The sequence below is a fragment of the Epinephelus moara genome, chromosome 12, assembly GCF_006386435.1.
Source record: "Epinephelus moara isolate mb chromosome 12, YSFRI_EMoa_1.0, whole genome shotgun sequence".
Classification (NCBI taxonomy): Eukaryota; Metazoa; Chordata; class Actinopteri; order Perciformes; family Serranidae; genus Epinephelus; species Epinephelus moara.
The window spans coordinates 18,540,034-18,564,966 of record NC_065517.1 but is presented as its reverse complement, the minus strand read 5'-3'; the positions used below and the strand labels follow the sequence as shown (position 1 = coordinate 18,564,966).

Sequence of the window (24,933 nt, the reverse complement as noted above, 5' to 3'; positions counted from 1 at the left end):
GTGTTTTCAGAAACAGTGGCTGAAGTCACCATCTGCTTCCAATTACACTATGACAATCTGTAGGACGGCATCCAAGATGCAGCGCTGTGCACTACTACAGTAGAGGAGCTGGACGGAAAAGGAGGCACGACTTGGATCTGACTTCTTGCTGTGGTTAAGCTGAGTCACTCTCGCCAGCAGAGCCATGGAGCCAAGGCTTGGAAACCTTCACTTTTCCATTACTCTGTGGATTTTTCTTCTGTTATTGAGCGACTAACAGCTGCTTCCAGTTTTAGGTTTGGAACTTTAGTTCTCCGGTAAGACATGCAGGAGCTGTTGTAGCGGTGAAAGGATAAATCTATTTCTTTTCATCAAACTGGAGCGAAAACAGGTCGGACTTGACTGGTGATATGGCTTTATTGACTTTAACATTTCTTGCATGATCCTGGAAACAGTTTTGCAAATTAGTGCATGCCATACAGATGCCTGAGCACCAACTACGCCTTCTTAGACTGCATTTTTCTGATGTAAGACAGCATAAGATGTTGCAGCCAAATCTAAAGTCTAAATTGTAGTCAAGATGTTGACGTTGTTGGAAAAGCATTTCAAGAACTTCCCTCCATTCTGGATGACATCAGCAATTTCTTTATGAGCAACTTGTGAGCCATGGAGAAACGAAAAGCCATCCTAAAATTTTTCAGGAACCTCTCAGAGGAAGAGAATGAGGACATAATGCCAGGAGACACAGAGCTGAGTGTTAATGTAAAGAGAAATGGGGACATGAGTTTTGAAGAAGCTCTGAAAAACAGCAGAGACTCCTTATCGTATGCAATACTGTCTCTTGAAGAGGAGAGGACGACCTCTAACTCAGTGGGACATATAATTAGACGAGAGGCAGGAAATGACTCAAACATGACAGAGGAGGAGAGGAATAATGTCAACCTAACAGAGCAGCAAAGCGTGGCTGTAGACGCTGAGAATGGCTCAGAGAAAGAGACCTTCGCAACAAATCAAAAGCAGAATAAGATGCCAAACGACTGCAGCAAAGAGGGCTGTCACATATTACAGAACTCGCTGGATGAATGGGCCTCGAACGAATCAGTGCAACCAGAATGTCAACACATTTCAAACGACTGCACAAATACAGGTTGTGATTGTGTTGCACAAGTCAGTGTTGAGCAGGATGACACTGAGGAAGATAATCAGAGAGAAAGAGAAGAAAATATTTACAGCCAGGAATCTATGAAAAGTACACCATCTAAAATTAAACATGTGGTGATAACGGTGACTCGGACAAGACCTGCAGTTGAGGATGAACCAACTCCAACACTGGAGACAGTTGGCCCTTCCTGCTTAAAAAATGAGGAGAAAGGTGCAGAAGAGGACAGCGATGAAGAAGAAGAGAAACAAGATGTGTTTCCAGTCTCTACCACCCAAACACACCATCCTCCCAGCCCAAAAGACACTAATATTATCATAACATCTGCGGCCAATAACCCACCTCCTGGATCCACCTTCACCCGAGCTACCTTCTCCCCAGGCTCCCCCACTGACAAGCAGATCCAGCTCCCAGCCCTCTTCAGTGGCCTGAGGGTCCTGAGGAAAGGGGTGGTCGGGCCCGAGCACGACACCGTGGCTCAGATCAAACCTTCTCAAGGAGCGAAGAGGGAGATCTTCCCTGAGAGGCAGGGGGATGCGAAAGTTCAGGGGAGCTTCCTGGACCAGATCTCCCAGTTCCTGAACCGGGAAAAGAAAGGAGATGAGAAAGAGGAGCCGAAGGAGGCTGAGGAAGACAAGGATGAGAATGAAAAGGATGTGACTGAAGAGAGTCAAGAGGATGAGAGGAAAGAACCTGAAACAGAGGAGGATGCAGAGGTTTTATCTGAGTCGACAAAACCGTCTGTGTCGAGCGCAGAGGCAGCGTTCGATGCCTTCAAAGCCTTTTTCACCCCAAAGCCTTTGAAGAGGGACCCAGCAGAGAAGGTGGACCTGGAGGCAGTGAGGAAGAAGATAAGAGCAGATAAAGATGTGCTCAAAGCACTTTTTGAAAGAACCTCCAATAAGACACCAGAGAAGAAAGACTCATCTGATGGAAAAGTACGAATTGTGCATGAATCAAGAGCGAGCATTGACTAGCTTTACCAGAGTCATGACTGGAAATACTGTCCTGTGTGTAAAGAAGCTCTCTTGATTCTGTTATAAATTTGTTGTCACTTTTTCTTCTCCTTCCAGTCAGAAGCATCCACCCCAGGAGAGGGAGAGGAAAGAACTCCTGGTCGCCTACAGGCCGTCTGGCCGCCACTTAAAGAGGAGAAGGTTGGACTGAAGTATACAGAAGCAGGTAAAATATTGGCTCTTCCATCCACATTGTTTGGGCTCCCAGACTCCTGTGCTGTGTGTGTTCAAAATATTATCTCTTTTTCTCTAACCTCATTAAAAGTAAGTATTTAAAGGTCCAGTGTGTAGGATTTAGGGGGATACAATGGCAGAAATGGAATATAATATAGTAAGTATGCTTTCTTTAGTGTATAATCACCTGAAAATAAGGATTGTTGTGTTTTCGTTACCTTAGAATGAGCTGTTTATATGTACAAAGGGAGTGGCACTTCTTCCACAGAGTTTGCGCCCACCTTATTTCTACAGTAGCCCAGAACTGACAAACCTAGCACTGTCTTTAGATAAGGCCATTTGGGTTTGCAGGGTTTCACATTTTAGCATTGGCTATCGGATTTAGCAGCTCTTCTGCAATGAGAGCGTCAGAAAAACACAGATTTTTGAACATGAAACTGTTATACTCAGTGTTTTTACTCTAAAGCCAGTGTTTGGTTTGTCCCTTCTGGGATACTGTAGAAACATGGCGGGTGCAACATGGCAATCTCCGTGGAGAAGGCGCTGCTCCCTTAGTAGATATAAACGGCTCATTCTAATGTTACGAAAACACTTGGGATTACCATGACCTGGATGACTGAGAAACTTCACTGACATCTTAAGATACAGATGTTCAGGAGGTTTTTGGGTTCTAACTTTAGAACTGAGGAAGCGTCTTGGATGAGAGGTGAAATGTCTTCAAGAATCTCAAGGAAGTCCAGTTGCCTATCATAGCACTTAGTCTGGATCCTAAGTCATCAGAGAAAAAAGGTGAACACGCATCAGCGGGTGCTGGGCAGCTCATCGACATGCTGAACAGTGTCAGAGAAACACTGATTTTGGACCATGAAACTGCTTTTTACAGGGTTTAATCACCTGGTTTGTTTGTTATTGAGAGAAAAAGACCTCTGCAGATAATTTAACTCCTACTAAAAACCTCCTGAATAATAAACACTAAAGGAATTCTAACTATAAAGTTTAAGCTAGCTGCAATTTTCAATCCTGACCACTAGATGCCACTAATTCCCCCTTAAATCTTACACACTGTACCTTTAAAGGTGAACATTTTCCCTTTGCTACAAACTGAGCTTGCATATTTTATAAAAGTGACAGAATATGGAAGTCAGCATTAAGTTTTGTTATCACACAAAACAAGGAAATATTTAATGTTTTACATGTTACACAGGCTTTCTGTGAACAACTATATCGGCCCACTGTAGTCCTTTGTTTGGCAAAAAGTCAATAACTGATGAAGAAATGTAGAGTATGTTATCCTATAGTGTGACACTACTTATATTTTGGGTCATTAAGACCTCAATGAAATACAGATAGACTCATAATATTTATTTATTTAAGCTTCATTTAACCAGATAAAAAACAATTCCGATTAAGTCTTAGTTCAATAATGTCCTGGTCAAGAATGCAGCAAAGTTATTTTAAAACATAAAACAATAAAATACGCAACAATACATCATAAGTGGTACAGAGCTACTGTTCATGCATCAAAAGAAGTTAAATGTACACAGATAATGAACAATACATTCAAACAAAAAGGTATTGAGGCGTGCCAGACTTGTTACACCTTGTAGCAAGAACAGATTGCATTAGAGACTTCTGTTAACTTTTATTTAAAACTGATTCGAGAGATGAGGGAGTCCAGGCTGAGTCACACCTGCCAAGACTGTAATAAAGCAGACTGTCCTTAAAGGAAAGACAATGACTGGATCTAAGATTGTGGGGATGATATACAAATACAAATTTAGAACATATTTACATGGTTAATCTGGGGATTTGGGTGGAGAAGTGCTGTAGTCATTACTGTACTACAACATCAGTCACAGATAAAAAAACAAAAACATGAATGCATTTAATATGTTTAACAGCAGTCTGTGAGACCCCAAACAGATGTAATGTGTCATTGATGGTAGCTGATATGTCATCATTTCCAAATCTCGCAAATATTAGGAACAGTCCTAAAGTATTAAGTAGCAGAAATATCAATAAGAGTGTGATACTGACATCCCCAAAATCAAATACACATAGTTTTTCTCCAGACTGTTCTCATGTACTGTTGGTACGTATACTTATGATAATGCACCAGAATTGGTATAAAACCCATGTAATCATGAGCCAGTAATTTGTGTATAGCTCATGTAATCAGGAGGGCTGCAATCACGTGACCAAAGCACTGATGGGAGTAAAGAAGTACAAGAGCAGAAGTCTGCGTTAGGAGGCAGGCTGGGCTGATGGACTGGTCAAACAAACACAGGACTTTCTTGTAGAAGATCAGTGTTCTGAATCGTGTTAAACCAAGTGAACTTTGAATCAATTTAAGATATGCTGTCACCATGCGTCTTTTCTTAAACCTTAAAGATATCAGCTGTAGAGATGTCTGCCTTCTCTCACATAAAATGGAATTAGATGGCACTCAGCTTGTGGTGCTCATATAGAGTTGCTGATATCTCCAACACTTTGCAACTTGCACCAAAGCAATCTAGACTGATATATAGCACTGCAGGTAAGAGGAAAAATATATAGTTTTGATTTGGGTGAACTCTCCCTTTAAGTATGTGTTTTGAGCTGTTAAAGAGAATCATCAAGGTTAAAAAACAGTGGAAATTAGAGAACAATTCGACTAAAATAAATCAATAAAATAAATATATTGTCACTTCGTACGATAACAATAAAAATGCACAGTGATTGATTAGGCCCATGTTAAACACTGTGTGTTTAGTAGAGTTTTCAGTAGAAGGAGTAGGAGTGTTTGCTCTGTGATATCATGTGATGGATTTAATATCAAGGTTTAGTGCTTTGGTAAACACAACTCCACCCTGTGTGTGTCCACAGTGAACCAGTCTGTTAGACTCCAACACCTTCAGTAAGTGAAGGGATTTACTGGACTGTGCACTGGGTGCATGTGGCACAGACTCTGATGCCTTTAGGCAAACCATAAATATTTTATTTCATTTTTTAAAATCCCAATGGGACTTTTTGCCACTAGTTGTACAACTTAAAATTCCGGTCCAGTACAACACCATCACAGAGACCTCAATGCTAAAACACATAATTGAATTAACTCCTCTATAACAGTGTCAAAATCTGAAATAAAAGTATATTTATGGCTGAGCTGTTGTGTTGGATTGCAGTAGACTGTACCATTGTACTTTAAGTGGCCACTCAGTGTGTACCACCAGAATAACTTGAAAAATACAATTATCACATGAAAATTCCACACATACTGACTTTAGATAAAGGTTAAATAAAAATTAAAGCGCATTTCTTGTGATTTTAACAGTTAGTTTCTAGTGAGTATTTGTTGCATATGCAAGAAGGTCACATAGAAGCCAAATAGGTTTCATGGGCCAGTTTCACAAACATAGACTTATGCTTTCTGCAGACCTCTGAAGTCATCTGTTGCACAAAGCTGTGTAGTTTTTGACAATCATAAAGGGACAGTTCACCCCAAAATCAAAAACTCTTTTCCCTCTTACCTGTAGTGTCATTTATCAGTCTAGATTTTGTTGGTGTGTGTTGCAGAGTGTTGGGGATATCAGCTGTAGAGATGTTTGCCTTCTCTCCACTATAATGGAAGTAGATGGCACTCAGCTTGTGGTGCTCAAAGCGCCAAAGAAATACATTTGGAAAACTCAACAGCAATGTCTCTCACCAGAGATCATGATCCGGTTACTCAAGATAATCCACAGACCTTGTTGTGAGCAGTAGGAACTATTTCTCTTTACTGAACTAAACCCGCCAACCGAGTCACTGCACGGAGGAAGCGTGCATCTACTGCTAACTCACCAAACATCACTGAGCTAGCTAACATTACAGCTCAATCGTGGACGACGCCCTCTAACGTTTACATCTCATTCTATCACAAGCGCGAGCCTCTCCAAAGGCCTAACACTACAGACCAGTCTCCTCAGAAATCTCTAAACAGTGATCTGTGCTTTCAAACTGGTCCCATTCCAAAGTCGTCGAATACTGGCGCTGGGGCAGTGGCTTCTGCATCAGACACTGATGAAAAAAGTAATCCTTTCACATCAGCATAATATGTGGATGGGCACCATCAGTGTGTAATAGTGCCTGACGGTGTTAGGGGGATTTGCAGCTGGACAACAATATAAGTTAAGGGGGGAAAAGTCCATGCAGGGCAGGTAGGAGGGGTGGTGGATTGTTCCAACAGTCTCAGTTTCTAAACCTAACCACGTGCTTTTGTTGCCCAAACCTAACCACATGCGTGTTGGCTAAATGTAACCATGTGTGTTTGTTGTTGAAGGTAAAAAATGTCAATTCATAGTATTTATGTTGTGTGTTTATTTTGAAAGACCGGAAGTGTATTTTAAAAAGACACAATGCATTTAACAGGCTGAAGTTGACACATGTCCCAGAACATCAACAACAGACGCACCTAGGGTACCTTGCACGTCATATGTAGACGTGGATAGTCCATGACCAAGCAGCAAAAGGTTGGAATGAGAATGTGTTGGTGCTTTTATTTTGACTTGCATCAGACTATGTGGTGCTGGTAAAGGTAAATAAGTTGTCAGTCACAAAACTATTACCTGCTTTAAAGGACAAAAGAAGGTCAAACACTATTTTAAGTCACAGCTGGTAGACAACACCGCAAACATCACTCACAGCTTATAAAAGGCAGGATTGCCTTTTGAAAATGATTCTGCTTCCTTTGGATGAGTTCTCAAAGTTAAAATGATCCCACCTAATATGAGAAAGTGTCCACCTGTAGAAGACAGACAGAAGGTTTATTAAGGATTGTTTGAGCAGGGATAAACTGTGTGCTCCATGTGTACACACCCACAAATACACTTCCTGTGAATACAGTCGGGACAGTAAATACACTTTGTGAATGACCCTTCAATAGGTGCAGTCATCCATTAGCAGATAAATGTTTGCTTAAACAGTTTGTCCAAGATGCCAGAGAGCTGAGTGCCTGTCTGCATGCTGCTCTTACACGTGAGGCTTTACTGCCATCGTGTGGTCAAGGGTTGTATTGTCAGCACACCCTCAGACACCCCTCAGCCTCCTGCAGTGGTAAAACAAGAATTTGATTTGTCATGCAGTATCAGTCACAGCTCTCAAGTGTCTCTCAATTTGTTCGTCTAGCCATCCACACCAACGTACCCATCGTGGTGCAGAAAGCGCTCTCGGGCACCACAGCTGTAATAATGAACATCTGTTTGTGGTAGGTGACGGAACACAAAGCTGTTGTTAAATGTTCTTCTGCTCTATTTCCTCTCAGAGCACCAGGCTGCTCTGCTGCAGCTGAAGAGAGAATGTAAAGAGGAGCTGGAGAAGTTACAGGTCAGTATGGAGCACTGCTTATCAAATGATGCCGATCCAGGTGTGATTTGATGATAACCACACATTTTTATGGCAGTATTCAACTGGGCCTATACAGGACGTTATGAGTGAATTTTTAATTGACTGTATCAGTATGTTGTGTGCACCCATTTCCTAATAAAGAGGCAAACTCTAGCTATTTGCCGTTCATGCAATTGATAGTATTCCTTTAATATTATTTCCAGGAGGACTTTGGTCAGGAGCTGTCCAGACTGAGGGTGAAGAATGAGGAAAAAGTCGCCCATCTAGAGTTCACTCTGGCCGAGCTGCAGGCCGAACTCTCCCAGGTTGGAAACCGCCCTCATGGGGAACTCAAAGATGTCGCTGTATCAACTGCAGACGACTTTCTACAAAAATCTTTCCGCACAGTCTGCATCCAGACAGACCGGGAGACGTTTGTCAAGACTCCTGAGGATGGAGAAGGTACGGGAAGAGCCTGCACCAGCCCTCAGCAGCAGAAGGTGACCCCCAAAAAGCTGGACCTGGCCTCTATCAGCCAAAGCCTGGCCACACAGAGGGACGATACTTCCTCCTCATCACATGGCCACCCATCCCAAACTCTTCCTCCACCTGGAGCCACACTGCCTCCATCAGAGCAAGCACCTGCTCCCTCTCAGACAACCAAAACAGACAACCTGCCTCCTCCTCCACCTCCTCCTCCGCTCCCACCATGTTTGTCTTCGTCCATAAACCACATGCAGCCATCAAATGGCCCTCCACCACCACCTCCACCGCCGCCACCACCTCCTCCTCCATTTACACCAGGCTTGGCTCCCCCACCACCTCCTCCTCCAGTTGGGGGTTTCTTTATTGAAACACCTCATAGGAAACCAATCGTGGAGCCTTCCCGACCCATGAAGCCTCTTTACTGGACCAGAATCCAGATCCAGGAAAACAAGTAGGTTCACATCCAATAAGAACATCATGAAGAGGATGAAAATGTATCTCAATAAGTATTTAGACAATCATCACTGTATTTATCTGCAACTACTTTAATGATTCATACTGATTCATTGTTTTCGTCATTTTTTAACCACAAATGCCCAAAATTCTGTAGTTTCTGCTCTTCTGTTGTGACAATTAATTGTTTTTTTATCGTTTCATATCGTAATAAACTGAATATCTTTGGGGTTTTGACTGCTGGTCAGACAAAACAAAATGTCGAACATGTCACCTCTGGCCAAGGTTATTTTTGTTAACTAAAACTAAAAACTAAAACTCTACGTGAAAAAACAAAAAAAAAAACAGTTAACTGATATAAAAATAAAAACTGGACTTAAAAAAAAGAAAACCGACTGAAATGACAGTGTACTTACAAAACTAACTATAACTAAACTAGCTATATAAAATAAAGAATATACAGGGAATCTCTTTAGCTTTGGTCCTTGTCACTTTGGTTACATCTTTCAACACAAAAAGCATCAGGAGGCATTGTTAAATATGTATATTGAGATTTTAATGTCTACATGTCTGTCATAAAAAATGTTTTTGAAAAGGGAAAAGGTTTTCTCTGTATATATTATCTATTCTGAACTTCTGAAAATCTTGCCCTTGACAAATAACCCCTACAGTATATCATCATTTCAAAAAAACTAATATAAACAAAACTAAACTAAACATTTTAAAGAATAAAAACTGAACTGAAATGAGCAAAGAAAACTAACTAAAACCAGCCTGATTTGAAAACAAAAATTAAAAACAAAATAAAAATACAGTATACTGTAATGAAAAACACAAAACTATAATAACAATGCCTTGGGCTCTAAGAAATAGTGATGGCCATTTTTCCATTTTTTTTTTCGCACTTTGTATATTAAACAAATGATCAAGTCTACAAGAATCAATTATTATCAGCAAATTTATTGATAATTAAAATTATCATTAGTTGCAGCCCTACACTAAATCTCTTCGTTGAACTCAAACACACATAGTCTTTTATAATCACGTAGAATCTACCAAAAATATCAACTCACTCATCACTGAAACAACTCCTTAGTGTTAGTTTTATATATAGAGTCAAACTAACAGCTTTATTAAGCTCTTCTTTATTGGCCTAATATCAGCAAACAAACCGATTCATCTTTCAACTCTGATCCACTCTTTTTTGTTTCCACTCTTTCAGTAGATTTTATAAAAGTGTAACAGATCAAAACAGAGACTGATTATGTTCTCTCTCCGTCAGGAACAACACACTGTGGAACATTTTAGAGGAACCAGATATAATTAACACCAGTGAGTTTGAGGATCTGTTCGCCAAAACCATCACACACACCAAGAGGAAGCCGCTGTCAGAGGCTTATGTGAAGAAAGCCAAGACCAGGAAGGTAACATAAATTTAAATATTTGCAACATGTCCACTAGAGGGGGTTAATGCCATTGAGTCTATAGATAAGTGTTACTGTAGAAAACAGAGCATTATAACGTAGATTGAGACACAGTTATGAGATATTTACAGTGGAGACAGTAAAGAATCCTCCATGTTTGAGCTCATGTCTTCCTTTGATTAAGGGGTTTATATTCCACTCACACCTGTGATTTATTTACTCTCTTTACACTGGAAGTATATTTTTCCACTGTTTGTGTGTCTGTGCACACATTTCCTCCCAAATTCTGATGAGTCCCAATTCCTCATTAATTTGCGTTTGCTGCATTTGCAGGCAGAAAGGGCACCAGTGTTACAGGGTTATTTTTTTTAGTGCCTCAGAGGCAAAGTACAACATAAAAAGACAAAAAAATGTTGAAATATCTGAGAGACAACAAGAACTATTATTACCATTATAGAAAAAGAAAAAAAAAAGAAGATGTCATTTGTTCAAACCCGAGGTTACAAATGAGGGTGAAGCATAACAGGATTGTGGTTTGTTTAGCTCCATCTTGCCTCAGTAAACCCTCCACTAATGACTCACTAATGGTTTGTAGTGGTGAGGTTGTCATGGTAAACTCTGTGTGTGTGTGTGTGTGTGTCAGATCATTAAGCTGCTGGATGGGAAGCGCTCTCAGGCCGTAGGCATCCTCATATCCAGCCTCCACCTGGAGATGAAGGACATACAACAAGGTGAGTCATGGAGGGCTTTATTCATACAGTTGTGTTGCTACGAAGCAGTGTAGGTCGAAGTGTATTTCCTCTATCTTTTTTTATGATTTTTTTGGGGGCATTTTTAAGCCTTTAATTGACAGGACAGGTAAGCGTGAAAGGGGGAGAGAGAGGGAGTAACATGCAGCAAAGGGCCACAGGCTGGACTCGAACCCGGGCCGCTGCAGCAACAGCCTTGTACACGGGGCGCCTGCTCTACCACTAAGTCACCGACGCCCCGTATTTCCTCTATCTTTTAAGTATTTTACTGATTACGATTTTTTCCTAAATAAGGTGTTTGAACACAGGAACATATTACTAAAACAGAAGTATTTCAGTATAATCGCTGCTGGAGCTACTGATAGCTATGGAGCGATATTAAATTTTTCATTTACATGCACCAGTTTCCCCCCAACTTTATTCAGTGTTTCCCTCCAGATACTTATTCTTGTCATGGTGGGAAAGCCTCCGAAACAGCTTTTAGACTTCCATTAGAATCACTATTAAAACCTCAAAGCATGTGTAATCAAACCAACATCGTCATATCGATCACACAAAATTAAAGGATTACAGTAAATCACAGAACCAGCTGTATGTCGCAGCCACTGCAGCCTTCATCTGTAATAATTTATTGATCCCCATGGGGAAATTGTAATTTATTACAGTCGCTCCGATGTAAAGAATAGAGAATTACAAAAAGTAAGAATAAGAGTATGAAATTAAGTGTGTAAATATAAAGCAGCAAAAAAAAAACTTAATGTAGAAATGAAATGTACATTAAATAAAAATAAAATGTGCATTATGCTACCGTGTTTAACACTATAAAAATCTAAATATTAAAATAAAATTTATATTGTCACTGTGCTGAGGCTGTAAGTGTGAAAATGTAACTACAACATACACATCAGTAGAATAAATCAACAATAGAATTAGAGTCAACACAAGACATGTGTACAGTTATGTGCATTGTGTATTGAATTAATATAAGAGGTGAAAAATATTGCACAGTTCAATAATTGCACAGAATATTGCCACAGTTAAACTATAGCACCCAACAGATAATTATGACTTATAAATGCAATAGGTCCAAATGCCACTCTACTAACTCAAAGGGAGGAGTTGCACAGGTTGATGGCAACCTGCAGGAATGACTTCCTGTGGTGCATCTTGGGGGAATGAGTCTGCCATTGAATGCGCTCCTGTGTAGACATTCAGGTAACCGCAGCTCCCTGAACATCACCCTTGTTTGTAACTTTAACCCTGGCATCATATAAAGTAGGATTAAAGGCTAAAACACTCACCACAATACCAGTAAGACAGTCACACACAGCCGATCTGCACTGCTAATCTCAAACTGCCAAAAGAGCAGACACTGTTCCTCAGTTAGAGGGTTGTGTCTATGTTCATCTGGAGATCTGCAGCTCTCTCTTTGCCTCTTTTGATTTTTCTTTTATTTTCTGGATTTTTTGTATGTGTCCTATTACTGTTTTATCTCCAAATACAATTTGACATGTTTGCTTTTTTGCATTCCCACCACCAGCTGTCCTGGCAGTGGATCACTCTGTGGTGGACTTGGAGACCATTGAAGCCCTGTATGAAAATGTAGGTGTTACAACACACTTTACTGCACAAGTTCAACTGTACGTTTATGAATTTCTTATAATATATTTCATTGTCAATGTGTCAGAGAGCGCAGCCAGAGGAACTGGAGAGAATCAAGAAACACTACGAGACGTCAGAGGAAGAGGACGTCAAACTGCTGGACAAACCCGAACAGTCAGTATCTCATCTGCAACAGTTTAGAGACCGAATGTGTGTACGCTCTTCTGTGTGTGTGTCCTCTTACTGTTGATGTGTGTTTGCTCCAGGTTCCTGTATGAGCTGTCTCAGATCCCAGACTTTGCAGGCAGAGCTCACTGCATCATCTTCCAGGCGACCTTCACCGATGGAATCGCGTCCATCCAACGCAAGCTCAATACTGTTTCATCTGTGTGTAAGGTAGGAACAAAATCACCTGACGACACCCTGCTACATGTCACCTTTGTTAACATAATAGATCAAATGTACATGCATTTCACTGATCATTTCTCCTTAAGCAGCACCTAGAGGATGCATGTCTGACTCCCTGTGGTTCAGTAAAAAGATGTCAGGGTATTTTAGGTGCAAATACAACAGGATTTAATGTGTCTTCTTGTTCTGTCTGATCACAGTTGGATCAACCTGAGAATGTTAATTAAAAGTTTTTAAATGTTAAGATTTACAATCACTATGTACCTTTTCCTACTTTTCCTTCCTCTTCCTTCTTTGTAATTCTCATGTGTTATAAAGTGTATTTATATGTGCTTGGAGATGTGGAATGTGGAGGATCTGAGGTGTCAGCTGTATGTAGACAATCCTTTGTGTGTTTCCTGTTTTGAGGCTCTGCTGGAGAACGAAGGTGTGAGGGATGTGATGGGACTGGTGTTGGCTCTGGGGAACCACATGAACGGAGGCAACAGGACTAGAGGTCAGGCCGACGGCTTCAGCTTGGAGATTCTACCCAAACTGAAGGATGTGAAGAGCAGAGTAAGACCATGATACCTGATGGAAGACTGTAGTGGTTCCTATGAACTCAGGGATTGTGACGTTAAGAACATTAAAAACTAGTTTTTGTAGAAAAATATTACATTTTCTATCATAAGTGAGCAAATAAATTATCCTATAGTTATCATGCTTTCCATAGTAATGGCAACACAATCAGAAATGCTATGTAAATTCTTGTAGTTACTGATGCATCTGCATTAAATGATATGTAGTTTCATTTCCATAGACCTGATACCTAATGCTAGAAAATGTTGCATTTATATCTCCGTTAAAAAAAGAGTATCTTACTGCCACATCTTTGATTTATGTTCAACCTGCAGAGGAGGTGGCAGATCCTTTTTCAGCTCAGACCTAACCGCCTCCACCAATCACAGGGTGACATTATGTAGCCTGGTACGCCACAGTCTGTGTGGAGAAGTCCATAAAACACATTCTGCAACTTATAAAGCTCATTGCTATGATCCCATGGGAATACAAGTAAAGCGAACTAAATGAGTCCAACATTTTTCTCAACACATAGAAACCAGATTTGTTTTGTCACTCTCAGTGTTATCATCTACACCTTGCATGAAATCTTTATAGAGAAAATACATTTTAAAAATGAAGGCACTGCGATATGACAGTGGGCTTTTAGCCTGCACACAAAGGTTTTCACTTGTGTACTGAACCAGTTTTGATGCGTCTCCTGCTTTTCTTCTCAGGACAATCGTATCAGCCTGGTGGACTACGTGGTGTCGTACTACCTGCACAATGTGGATAAGGTATTAGTTGCTCTCTTATTATCTCCATCAGGCTTAAACCTTGAGGAGAATGTGTTTGGTCATGTGTGTCACGGACTTATAAAGAGAACTGGATGCAGTGTCTAAGGCTAAGCCTCGTTCATTCCTATCAAAATTGCTCATTGGCACATTAGGCCAAAAAATATTAGGCCGACTTCTGTGTGTAAAATTATCCAGATCTTCTCTGCTCGCCCAACATTGAGCCTAAATAGCAGGCACACTAGAGCCTGCTAACTCTAATGGGGAAGGTGGTGGCTGTGGCTCAGGAGGTAGAGCATGTCGGCCACTAATCAGAAGATTGGCAGTTTGATCTCGGCTCCTTAATTCCACATGTCTTAGTATCCTTGGACAATTTGCTCCCAATGGCTGTATCATCAGTGTGTGAGTGTGTGTGAATGTCTAACTGAGGTGGCACCTTGTATGGTAGCCTCAGCAACCAGTGTATGAATGTGTGTGTGTGAATGGGTGAGTGTGACATGTAGTGTAAAAGCGCTTTGAGTGGTTGGAAGACTAGAAAGGCGCTATACAAGGTGCAAGTCCATCCATTAATTTACCATAGTATGATTTAATAGTGTGGCTGTTCTATACATTCAAAATGTTATTGGACCACATGAATCATATCCTGTAAGTGAAACAAGTCATTTCATTGGGGTGTAATGCTCAAAAATCATCCACTGATTCACAGATGTCTCTTTCACAATGAAAGTCTATGGGAAAAAGTCTTTATAGCATCACCTGATGGACCCAGAAGATGTAATTACACATTAAGGCCACCATGTCAAATTGACTTAAAAGTCCCTGGCTGGGCTTAGTATGTCTGCGTGTGTGAGTGTGAGTGTGTGTATCTGTCTGTCCTCAGCTAATCTGGTATATTACTTGACCAATCAACCTAATACTTTCTGTGCATATTTATGACTTTGCTCAAGGACTTCTTGTGATTGTGATGATTAAAAAACCTGTTTTGTTCGTCACTGACTGCTGACTCCTCACCCCTCTCAACCAGCCGGTTGGAACCTCAACAAAGTCATGTAGCAAAAGCATAGAGCAAAAGGCATTTCTGGAAATCATCAAGCCCTTCGTCTATTGCAGGTCATATTTCGACCTTTGTCATGGCTGTTAAACTGAAATTCGTAGAAAAGGTTGGTGTCATTCTGAACTGGAGCATCTGCAGATTAATTTCAAATCCTTTGTTATAATCAACTAAAGTTAGGCACAATACGAGAGTCAAATAAAGAACGTTTTTGATATCTTTGCCACCATCTTGACAGTAAGGGAGCTGGAAGGGACAATTCCACTGGGCGCAGCGTGCGCTGTGTAGAGTGGCTGCAGTCAGCTACAGTGACCGAAGTCAGATTGCTGGCACCGAGCGGAGATCTGCACTCGACTGTGCTTTTCTAGCTGACATTGTTATTGCTTTGTGTGCTTTACTCCATGAAGCTGATGTATTAATATAAGTTACCTCTGAGCATTTGACCATATTGTGTATTTATCAAATTCATGGAGGGAAAATGGTTGATTGTGCTTTTAAAACCAATAAATGCAACACAAAATGAGTTTTAAAGCCTATTTTGGGATCCGCCATCAAAAAGATTTGAAATCTTAATAAATTATCCACTGGCAATTGTACACCTTTTCTATGTTGACTATGTGTTCGTGTATTGTCTTGTCTGTTTGACTCTGACACAGTAGTGTCGAAACTAAAATTGCCCAAAGAACCAATTCAGTCATCAGTTCCTGATTTAATTGCTCAGTTTTGAATGTATCCCAACAGAACGCCGGCACAGACAAGAGCATCTTCCCACTTCCTGAACCTCAGGACGTCTTCCTGGCAGCACAGGTCAAGTTTGATGACCTCAACAGAGACCTGAGACAGCTCGGACGAGATCTGACAAGTATGTGACATCACTACTGCGACCTTTATCTATTCCAGCTCCTTCTCTTGCAAAAAAAGAACCCTCAGGAGGAATGAATGCCAATCATCTTCTCCCCCTCTCAGTTTATGATATTGGACGATAATCTCCAAAACACTGGCTCCACTTTGAGCTTCAGCGCCCATGTGACTGGGTGACAGGAATAGTCTCGCCTTGTGGTCATTTTGTTGTGTGTTTTTGTTTGAAAACCTCAGCCGGGCTGTGTAACTCTATCACTCTGATTTTAAGAGGTTCCCACAGACGAAACCTCAGCCCAGTCTGGCATTGTTTTTCTTCAGACACCCCCTACCCCTCCACAACTCACCACCAGCCACTCAGTAACTGTTTATACTTATGGGCCAAAGGCCTGCTTCTTTTACCAAACTTTAGTTAGCTAAAGCCCCAGAACAAAAGATTTCCTCTCGTCTTTCTTATCCTTCTAGCCTGTTCTCTTCTCTCTCTAAGTGTGCCCATATGACGCCATTCAGCAGGGCCAGCCAGCTAAAGTCACGTTGAGGACAATGCTTACGCTTACATGTGCACGATTGTGAGTCAGTGCATTGTTTTATCCCTACGTATACAAGTGTATTTGCCTGCATGTCACCGTGCGTGTATTCAGAGACTAGTCTTGCAGCTGATACAGGCCTGGCGCCTTTCAGATCCAGCTTCTAATCCTCATGCCCATCAGATCTCGCATCATTGTGCCTTTGTGCCCCTGTCGCCAGCGTAGGGAGACCATAGCTTCCCACTTATGTAATCTCCAGACCTCCTGTATCTCTAGTATCTCTGCATGGACCTCTGCAGAGATGCACGGATCCTTAACCTGCTGGGCTATATCGCCCAGGCTCCAGTGTGGCCCCCAGATGTGTGCCGCAGATAGTTTTCTTTACCTCTCAACACAGCTTTGTCTTATCGGCCTGTCTACCCAAACCACCGTGCAATCTGGATCGTCCCGCCGCAGGTACCTTTTGTTCTGTCTGTTTGAACCGCCCTCATGCCTGGTTCTGTTGTTCTTCACTCTCCCTGTGTTTCTATTTGGTTGGTATGAAATGTTTCCCAACACAGTTAAAGGGAGCTTAGTTTCTCTTCAGTCATCCGTGCTGACTGTTGAAGGAAGTGGGAATGGCGCAGCATTTTCCTGCTATTCAAAGGGCATATTATTCAGACAGTAAGATCACAACGTGCATACACTCTGCTCGTTACACACATGCACTAATTGGTTGAAGGTGGATGAAATAACACATCAGTAATGAGGAAAATATTGATATCATTCTCTAAAAGATGAACATAGCCGAGTGCAGAGCTGCTCTGCAACTCTGACTCCTCATTAAGAGAAACGCTGTGTGCATTTACACACGAGGAACAGCGTAACTTCACTGGTTATTTCAAAAGCTTAAAGTTTAATATTGTTTCCTCTGTCAAGTTTGTAACTACTGTTTTTAATTTTGATGCTTAAATGTCCCACAATATTTGCTGCAGGGACATTACCGCTTTTACTAAATTAATTTCAGCAGAAAACCTTTCGCTTCTCCAATTTATCATTTCCACCATTTAAATAGCAGTAAAGGAAATGGGACATGTTATGCCCAAAGTACACCTATGATTGGTTAAGGGACTTAATACAACCCTTTTGCCCCTTGTGCCTCACTCATTTAAATAGGACCAAATCCTTCAAAACAATCACTGTTGTGACTAAATTGGCTAGCTTTTTTCCCAGTATCATTTTCCTTCCCTTTGCTCTTCAAATTTTGCCTAATTTTGTAATTTACTTGCAATTGCATTGGAATTGGCTTAGGTGAAGATCTGTCTTCATTTTTCTGCTTTTGAAGCAAGTTACTTGGTACATTTTTGGCTAATATAATGCAAAATATAGCTTGAGAAGTTGTTAAGTTTCCTTCCTGAAGCCTTTCTGCTTACTCTAATGCACTGTAGCCAGTGTTTTATATGATATTGCTGATTGATGAGGTGACTGGTCTAAATGGTGAAATCTCACCATGAAACCAAATCACTGCTTCACCCTCACATCTGAAAGCACCACACTCCACATCAGCCGGCTTTGTTTATGTGAAGGTCTATAACCCTCTTCAGTCTGAAATAAGCAAACTTCTGTCAGACACAAAAGGCAGACAAAAGAAAAAAAAGGAGAGAGAGAGATACCCGCCTCCACAGTTTACACAAATCCTGAATGAAAACAGTATTCTTTTGTAATCTTATCTGGGAGATGTTGATTGAGCGTCGGGGTGGTGGTGGTGGTGGTGGTGGTGGGGTGCAGGGTCTCGGCTCCCTCTGCAGCCTCTATTATGACTGGCTCCGCAGACTGGCTCCTCTGATCCACTGATTGGATGCAGAGCAACATGGAGCCGCAGACTGGCAGAGGAAGAGAGAGACAGAGAGAGAGGGAGGCAGAGAGGGACTTTGCCGTCGCCATCTCTGGGTAAATCTCAATAAATGATATCTAAAAAGGAAGTGGTGCTGATAACCTCATGCTGGGGCACAGGTGGAGCTAGTTTAACTCAGAACTCTCTCAGTCTCTCTTTCCATTCATCATATTGCAGTTCAGTCAGGACCACTTTAGTCAAAGAAAACTATATTTCCATTTGCAGTATTATATTTGTTGGTATAGCTCTGTTCTGGGGCCTCTCTGCCTTTCCTCATGCTTATGCAGAAAGCACAAGGTGGAGAGAGCACACCTCTCTGCCCTTCCATGTGCCTAGGTGGAAAGCCTAAGGTGGAGAGAGCACACCTCTCTGCCCTTCCATGTGCAAACGAGGAAAGCCTGAGGCAGAGAAAGAAAACCTCCCTGCCCTTCCATGTGCCTACATGTAAAGCCTAAGGCAGGGAGAGCAGCAGCAAAGACCTGCCGGGAACAGAACTGAGCAGCATCAATGACAAACAGAAGTGACACTGATAAGTCAGACACAGCATGAAAAGGAGGAGCTGGAGTGGAGGCAGGTTGCAAAGCGGCTTGCAGAGGAAGCAGCAACAGTAGGCAGGCCAGAGCAATTTAAATAGGGCGCCCTGAATAAGATTTTCTCATTGGTTGGATAGAGAGGAATCATGTGATCTATCAGCTGACTCCCTTCCACCAATCAGCTGCTCCATCAGTTGATTGGCTGTTTGAGATCAGCTGATGTAGCTGGGATGTGAGCTGAGCTTGACATCATGTCCTGCCTGAATTAACGCTATGCTCAATTTATTGGTTAAAGCTGCAAAATACTGTGGACTAAACTGTGCTTCACCAAATAGGATCTTTTTCAGTGATGCGGACTTTGGTTTCCACTGTAGTGGACCCACAGGTGGTAGTTTGAGTATAGGTCCCCAATTAAATCTGATCAAATGTGATCGAAATGTGATCAACTTGATCATCGATCATCTTGTTACAATGCAGTGTTAAACCTTGGGTCATGGCATTCATGTGGATGCCTTGTAACATGCACCACCCACCAAAACACCATTTAAGAGCTAGTATACCCCTCATGGCAACAGTACTCCCCAATGGCAGTGCCCACCCACAGCAGGACAGTGCACCATGTCACACTGCAAAGACTGCTCAGGAATGGCCCAAGGAACATGACAAAGAGCTCAAGGCACCGACCTGGCCTCTAACTTTCAGATCCCAGTTCGATCAAGGATCCGTGCCAGTACTCTATGGATCCTGTGTCTGTGCCTCAACAGGTCAGAGCCAAGTTTGATCAACGGTGGGGCCTTTGACCATGAGGTCCCCAGTGCTGCCAAAACCACTACCATTACCTGGCAAACTGCTCCACAGACAATGAATTGGGGAAGATGTTCTAGATCAGTGGTTCCCAACTGGTACAGCCATGGGGCCCAGATGTCTCCTTAGTCATTAGTTCAAGGTCCACACAGTTTAATATATTCAGCATCATACTTGTGTTTGGCCATGTTGCCAAGCTAGTTTTCTGTCTCTTGTCAGGCAGCTGTTAGTCACTCACTCTACAGCAGGAAACCATGACATTACCATTACCAAAAGTGGGTCGTGGGTCCATTCAGAATGGACCCATGACCCACTTTTTGGAAGTCGACCCACCAGCTGGGAGTTCTTCATCACACTGAGAGCACCCAGGTGAATGTTCAGAGTATGTGGGTACATTTTCTGTGTCAGAACTGAGAACACTACAGTAGAATAAAGCTCATTTGGGTATAAAAAAGAAGACAAACATTCTGTGGGTCCACAAAACCAGGCTCACATTCAGTGTCTATGGAACAGCTCCAGACTTTATACTTGATGACATCAGAAGTTTGAGACGTACCTCTCTGGTTCCTGGCTTTAAGAGAGTAGCTCAAGTTCATAAATATTGATTGAACTTTCCTTGGCCATGGAAATAACACACTAGGATTCTTAATTAAGGTGGTGTTCCCACATTTTCTCTTTCCTCCACAACAACACTTTGTCTGTTCTAAAACATTTAAATTTTACATAAAAAGAAAGGTGAAGTGCATTTCTCCATTTTCTGAACCATTCTTGTTTCTTTTTCTTCCCCTCAGGATGTGAGAAAGATGTACAAAATGTTTGCTCCGATTCTCCTGAAGAAAACCTGCAGCCATTTAAGGACAGGATGGAGGCTTTTGTTCTTACTGGTGAGTAGTTACAGACATATATTGTTCAGCTGCAAACCTGTGAGTGTTATTTTAGAAATACAAACACGACATAAAGACACAAGACAATGACTTCATAGTACCAGCATCAGTTTACTGTGTTCAACCAGGTATATTTCTTTCTGGAGATGAAGAGCTCATTATAGGTAACACTGAACAATACTGAAGATATGTTTTTACTGATTTTATATTTAAATACAAAGCAAACAGACGGTCTAATTTCAGGAACCTGTCGACTCCCCTTCAGTTCAGGTCTGAGTCTCTTTGTTCCTCTTCCTAATCCATGGAGTGTCTTTGGTATCTGTGTGTGTTTGTAGAGGAGATAGGATGGATTCAGAGTAAAGGCTAGACACTCAGATAGGGATCGGACAGATTTGGCAGTGACTGAGAGACTCCTGCCTGAGACACTCAGGCAACTGGGAAATATTCATCCAACTAACTGATGTTGTAAGATTTTTATATTGCCCAACTCAAGATAAATCAGAGGGAGTCCTGTGTTAGCAAAGAGCTTCCTGTCCCCAGTATTTGAAACAGCATAGATGCATTATATTTGTTTTGAATATCACATTTTCTGCTTGTGATGAAATGTGACATCAAAGCTTCAAAGTAAAGCAAGTCAAGAGTGTGCTTGGACCAGGAAACACTAGACTTATGTTAGATCTTTTGCCCCTCGTATCACAAGTTGTGCTTCATGTGAAATGAAGTGCATTCAGAAAATACTCTGACCCCTTCACTTTTCATTTTGTTGAGTTGCAACTTCATGCTAAAATCGTTTAAATTCATGTCTGTGAGATCAGCAGTTTCTTCAACCTCATGGTTCAGTGAGTGCTCTGATTGTGAGCTGTGAGGCCTTTATATAGACAGGTGTGTCCTTGTCTAGATCATGTCCAATCAGTTGAATTAATCCCAGGTGGACTCCAGTCAAGGTGCAGAAACACCTGAGATGATCAAAGGTAACAGAAGGCCCCTGAGCTAAGTTTAAAGTGTCAAATGGCCTGAATACTCATGTCCATGTAATATTTCTTTTTTTTTTTCCTTTTTAATAAATTTGCAAAGAATTCGCTTTGTCTTTATGGGGTATTAAGTGTGGATGAGATGAAAAAGATGAATTCAATTGGTTTTGGCATGCAACATAAGATGTGAAAAAAGTGAATACTTTATGAACTCACTGTAAAACTGGACTGTGTGCACGATTTGGACATAATTTCTACCATTTTGTCATCTGGAACATGTGTAGTTAGTGTTTTTCCTCTTAAAATGCAATAGGTGTAAAATATAACATGTTTCAAGATGTTTTTAAGACGAGCATCACAATAAAGCAAACAAAGAAACTAAGTTTTATAAGAGATTGTGTCTTTATTGAAAATATATTTCGTTAAGTGGTCTAAAGTTGCAGCAGCATAAAGTCAAATAATTTCTTTTGCTTTCAAATTAAACAGATCAAATGGTCGTCTGGCTCCATTTGACAAGGTCATCTTCATAGAAGAGATATCTATTGTATTCTCTATTGGGATAATGGATGTTTCAGATATAATCTGTTTTTTGCGAGGGGTTTATCTGGCTGTAACTTAAGTATTTTTTCATCTGTTCCTTTGCAGCACGAAAAGAACATGCAGAAGCTTCCTATCAGTTGATGACTGTACAGAAAAGGTTAGAAAACTGGATCATGCTGGCTTGTAATTTTGTGTGCATCATACTAGGTTTTAACTGAATTTGCAGAAAAAGTTAAGTGTCAACCTGAGCAGTCACAAACCTGTTTACATTATGTTCAGAAAAAAAAGTTTTTATAGCAACAGACTGTTCAACTAACACCAACTGCTGGTGGAAGATTAATACCTACAGTAACATAACATCTAGTTCAAGTTAAGAGGCAAATCAGCATTAACTTCATCTTGGTTTATTGAGTTTTAATCATCTCTTTCTCTTTTTATACTCACTGTTCAGTTTTCAGGACTTGGTTCTCTACTTTGGACTGAAGCCCAAGATGGGAGAGAAGGATGTGACCACCAGTTATCTCTTCATGCTCTGGTTTGAGTTTTGTGCCGACTTCAAGGCCAGGTGGAAGAGGGAGAACAAGACCATCTCCAAAGAGAGGTATCAGAGAGCTCCCTGTGTGGGTCAAGGAAAATATAAAAGAAGGATGATCATGACATCAGCAACAGCATTCGAGGAGCCAGACTTTAATGTCAGTTCTGTTGGAATCAATAACCCATTATATCTTGATGTTGTTTTAACTTTGACTGAAGAATCCTTTCACCAGATTAAAGTAACGTGTGCATTCATTGAGGCTTGAGATGCAGCTGCTGGACAGAGCTATGATCTGCTTGGAGACCAGTAACAAGGAAAACAAACTCACGTATTTAGATAAAAAACATCTGTAGGCATTATGTAACTTATGTTTTTTAATTTGGTGGAAAGATTTCTCAGTCCAAGTTAAAACAACAAAGATATAAGGGGTTAAAATGTGATTTGCCTCTAATAGAACTGACACCAAAGTCTGGCTCCTCGAACACTGTCACTCTCATCATGACTATTCCTTCTTTCATATTTTCCTTGGTGCATGTGTATCTCTAGAACAGAAACTGCAAATAATAAACCTACCATAATAATGATCTCTGGAAAACCATTTGGACAGTCCCAGAAATGTGCAGGTTGGTCCAGTCAGCTTCTCTCAGTAAATGCAATAAATAAAGAAAATTAAATTAGATTAAAAACAAAAATGTAAAAACCCAGCCCAGTCCATAATGTCTGTGACAGATTTGCAGACAGTGGATGCTCTGCCTCATGCCATTGCTGTGTCTTCAGGAAATTTCAGTTTCTTTTCTGGTTTGATTGAACTGAACTTTTATTGACTGACTGACCTTATTTTATTTATTTATTTTCTATACATGGTGACAGAACAAACAGGACCAATTTTCTGGTTGATACATTGATTTTTTTCTCTAAAGAACTGAATTACTACTTTACATGCCTTAGTCTTATTAAGCCATTGAACCAATGAACTTGACTCATTGTTTTTGCAGATTAAAAGAGGCTCAGCAGTCAGTGAAGAGGATCACATCAGAGAAGAAGGTGGAGACCAGAAAGATCAACCCCAACAGTCTGGTAAGACAAGATTCAGTACAGCAGATACACTAAAGAAGAAAAGAGATTTTACTCTAAAAACACACCTCCTTAACATAATTTTGAACATGCATATTCACAAATATGCTCAGATGTCCACACTAAAAGTGTCTGAGATTGTACTTAAATGCCCCCAATTAAAGTTAGTACTGAAGACACTGTGGCCAGAGAAAATCCAACACTTTTAGCAAAACATTATTGTGTCATGGAGCTTTGAATGTGCAGTGTTTGTGCCTCCATTTATAATACTGATTATTTCTTACTCCCCACAGAAAGAGAGACTGCGTCAGAAAGAAGCAAGCATGTCTTCAGCATAAGAGATTTATAGGTGGCTGATACACCGGGATCATTACATCTTCACAACCATCCTCACTATGTCTATCCAAGTGGCTGCGGACTATGACACGAAAACCATTATAAATAATAAAAATTGTTGTTACTTTTACCAGACAATAAAGAAATCTTTTTCATCATTCACTGACAGTTCTGTCATATAATCTGCTACCTACAACTGTACTTTAAAGATTTAAAAAAGACATAATAAATGTGCAATATTTAGAATATAATATTAAAAGCGTACACACTGTATTTATATTCTTGTACTGAACTTTCTACGCAAATTATTTGCATTGATTTTGACGTCTTTAATCCTCCTAGAAAATTTTTTCTACGAATAAATCACTAATTAAAACATAATTGATTTCATAGCTTGTTTTATTCACACGCAACTTTACAATACACGATACACATATTATACACAGTCATAAAATGAAGTGGCATTCAGCAGTGCAGGTTGTAAAAAAAAATCCCTATATCATGATCAGCTTTATATTCCACACAGTGGAAACAATACAATCCTCCCAGGCCTTTGAAGATGTGTCCTTATACACAAGTGCTGCACATCCATTAGCCTGCGTGTCTGCAACAAATATATGACGTGGTAAAATGTTACAAACCAGCCTTTGTTAATCTTAAACACTCTTATGTTTTGGGTCATCAGTTCACTTAACTAAACCCTTAACATTGGTATCATCACCGCATCTAAAACTATCTGACAACACATCCTCCAAATCTGTTTACACCTAAAACAAACTTAACTGAATGACTGATAAATAACAAGAGTCTAGATATCCTCTTAGAA

General features: G+C 40.7%; 1 protein-coding gene across 1 annotated transcript; it reads left to right on the top strand.

Annotated features, from left to right (window-relative positions):
* Positions 1 to 24,456, top strand: LOC126398342 (formin-like). Its single transcript, XM_050057596.1, has 17 exons — positions 1 to 2,076; positions 2,212 to 2,320; positions 7,607 to 7,668; positions 7,893 to 8,605; positions 9,890 to 10,031; positions 10,675 to 10,762; positions 12,321 to 12,382; positions 12,468 to 12,556; positions 12,649 to 12,778; positions 13,199 to 13,345; positions 14,065 to 14,124; positions 15,914 to 16,034; positions 20,559 to 20,651; positions 22,268 to 22,319; positions 22,614 to 22,763; positions 23,693 to 23,774; positions 24,065 to 24,456. Exons 1-17 carry the CDS (start codon positions 646 to 648, stop codon positions 24,107 to 24,109), a joined length of 3,576 nt encoding a protein of 1,191 aa, XP_049913553.1. The 5' UTR covers positions 1 to 645; the 3' UTR covers positions 24,110 to 24,456.
* Positions 24,457 to 24,933: the final 477 nt, after the last annotated feature.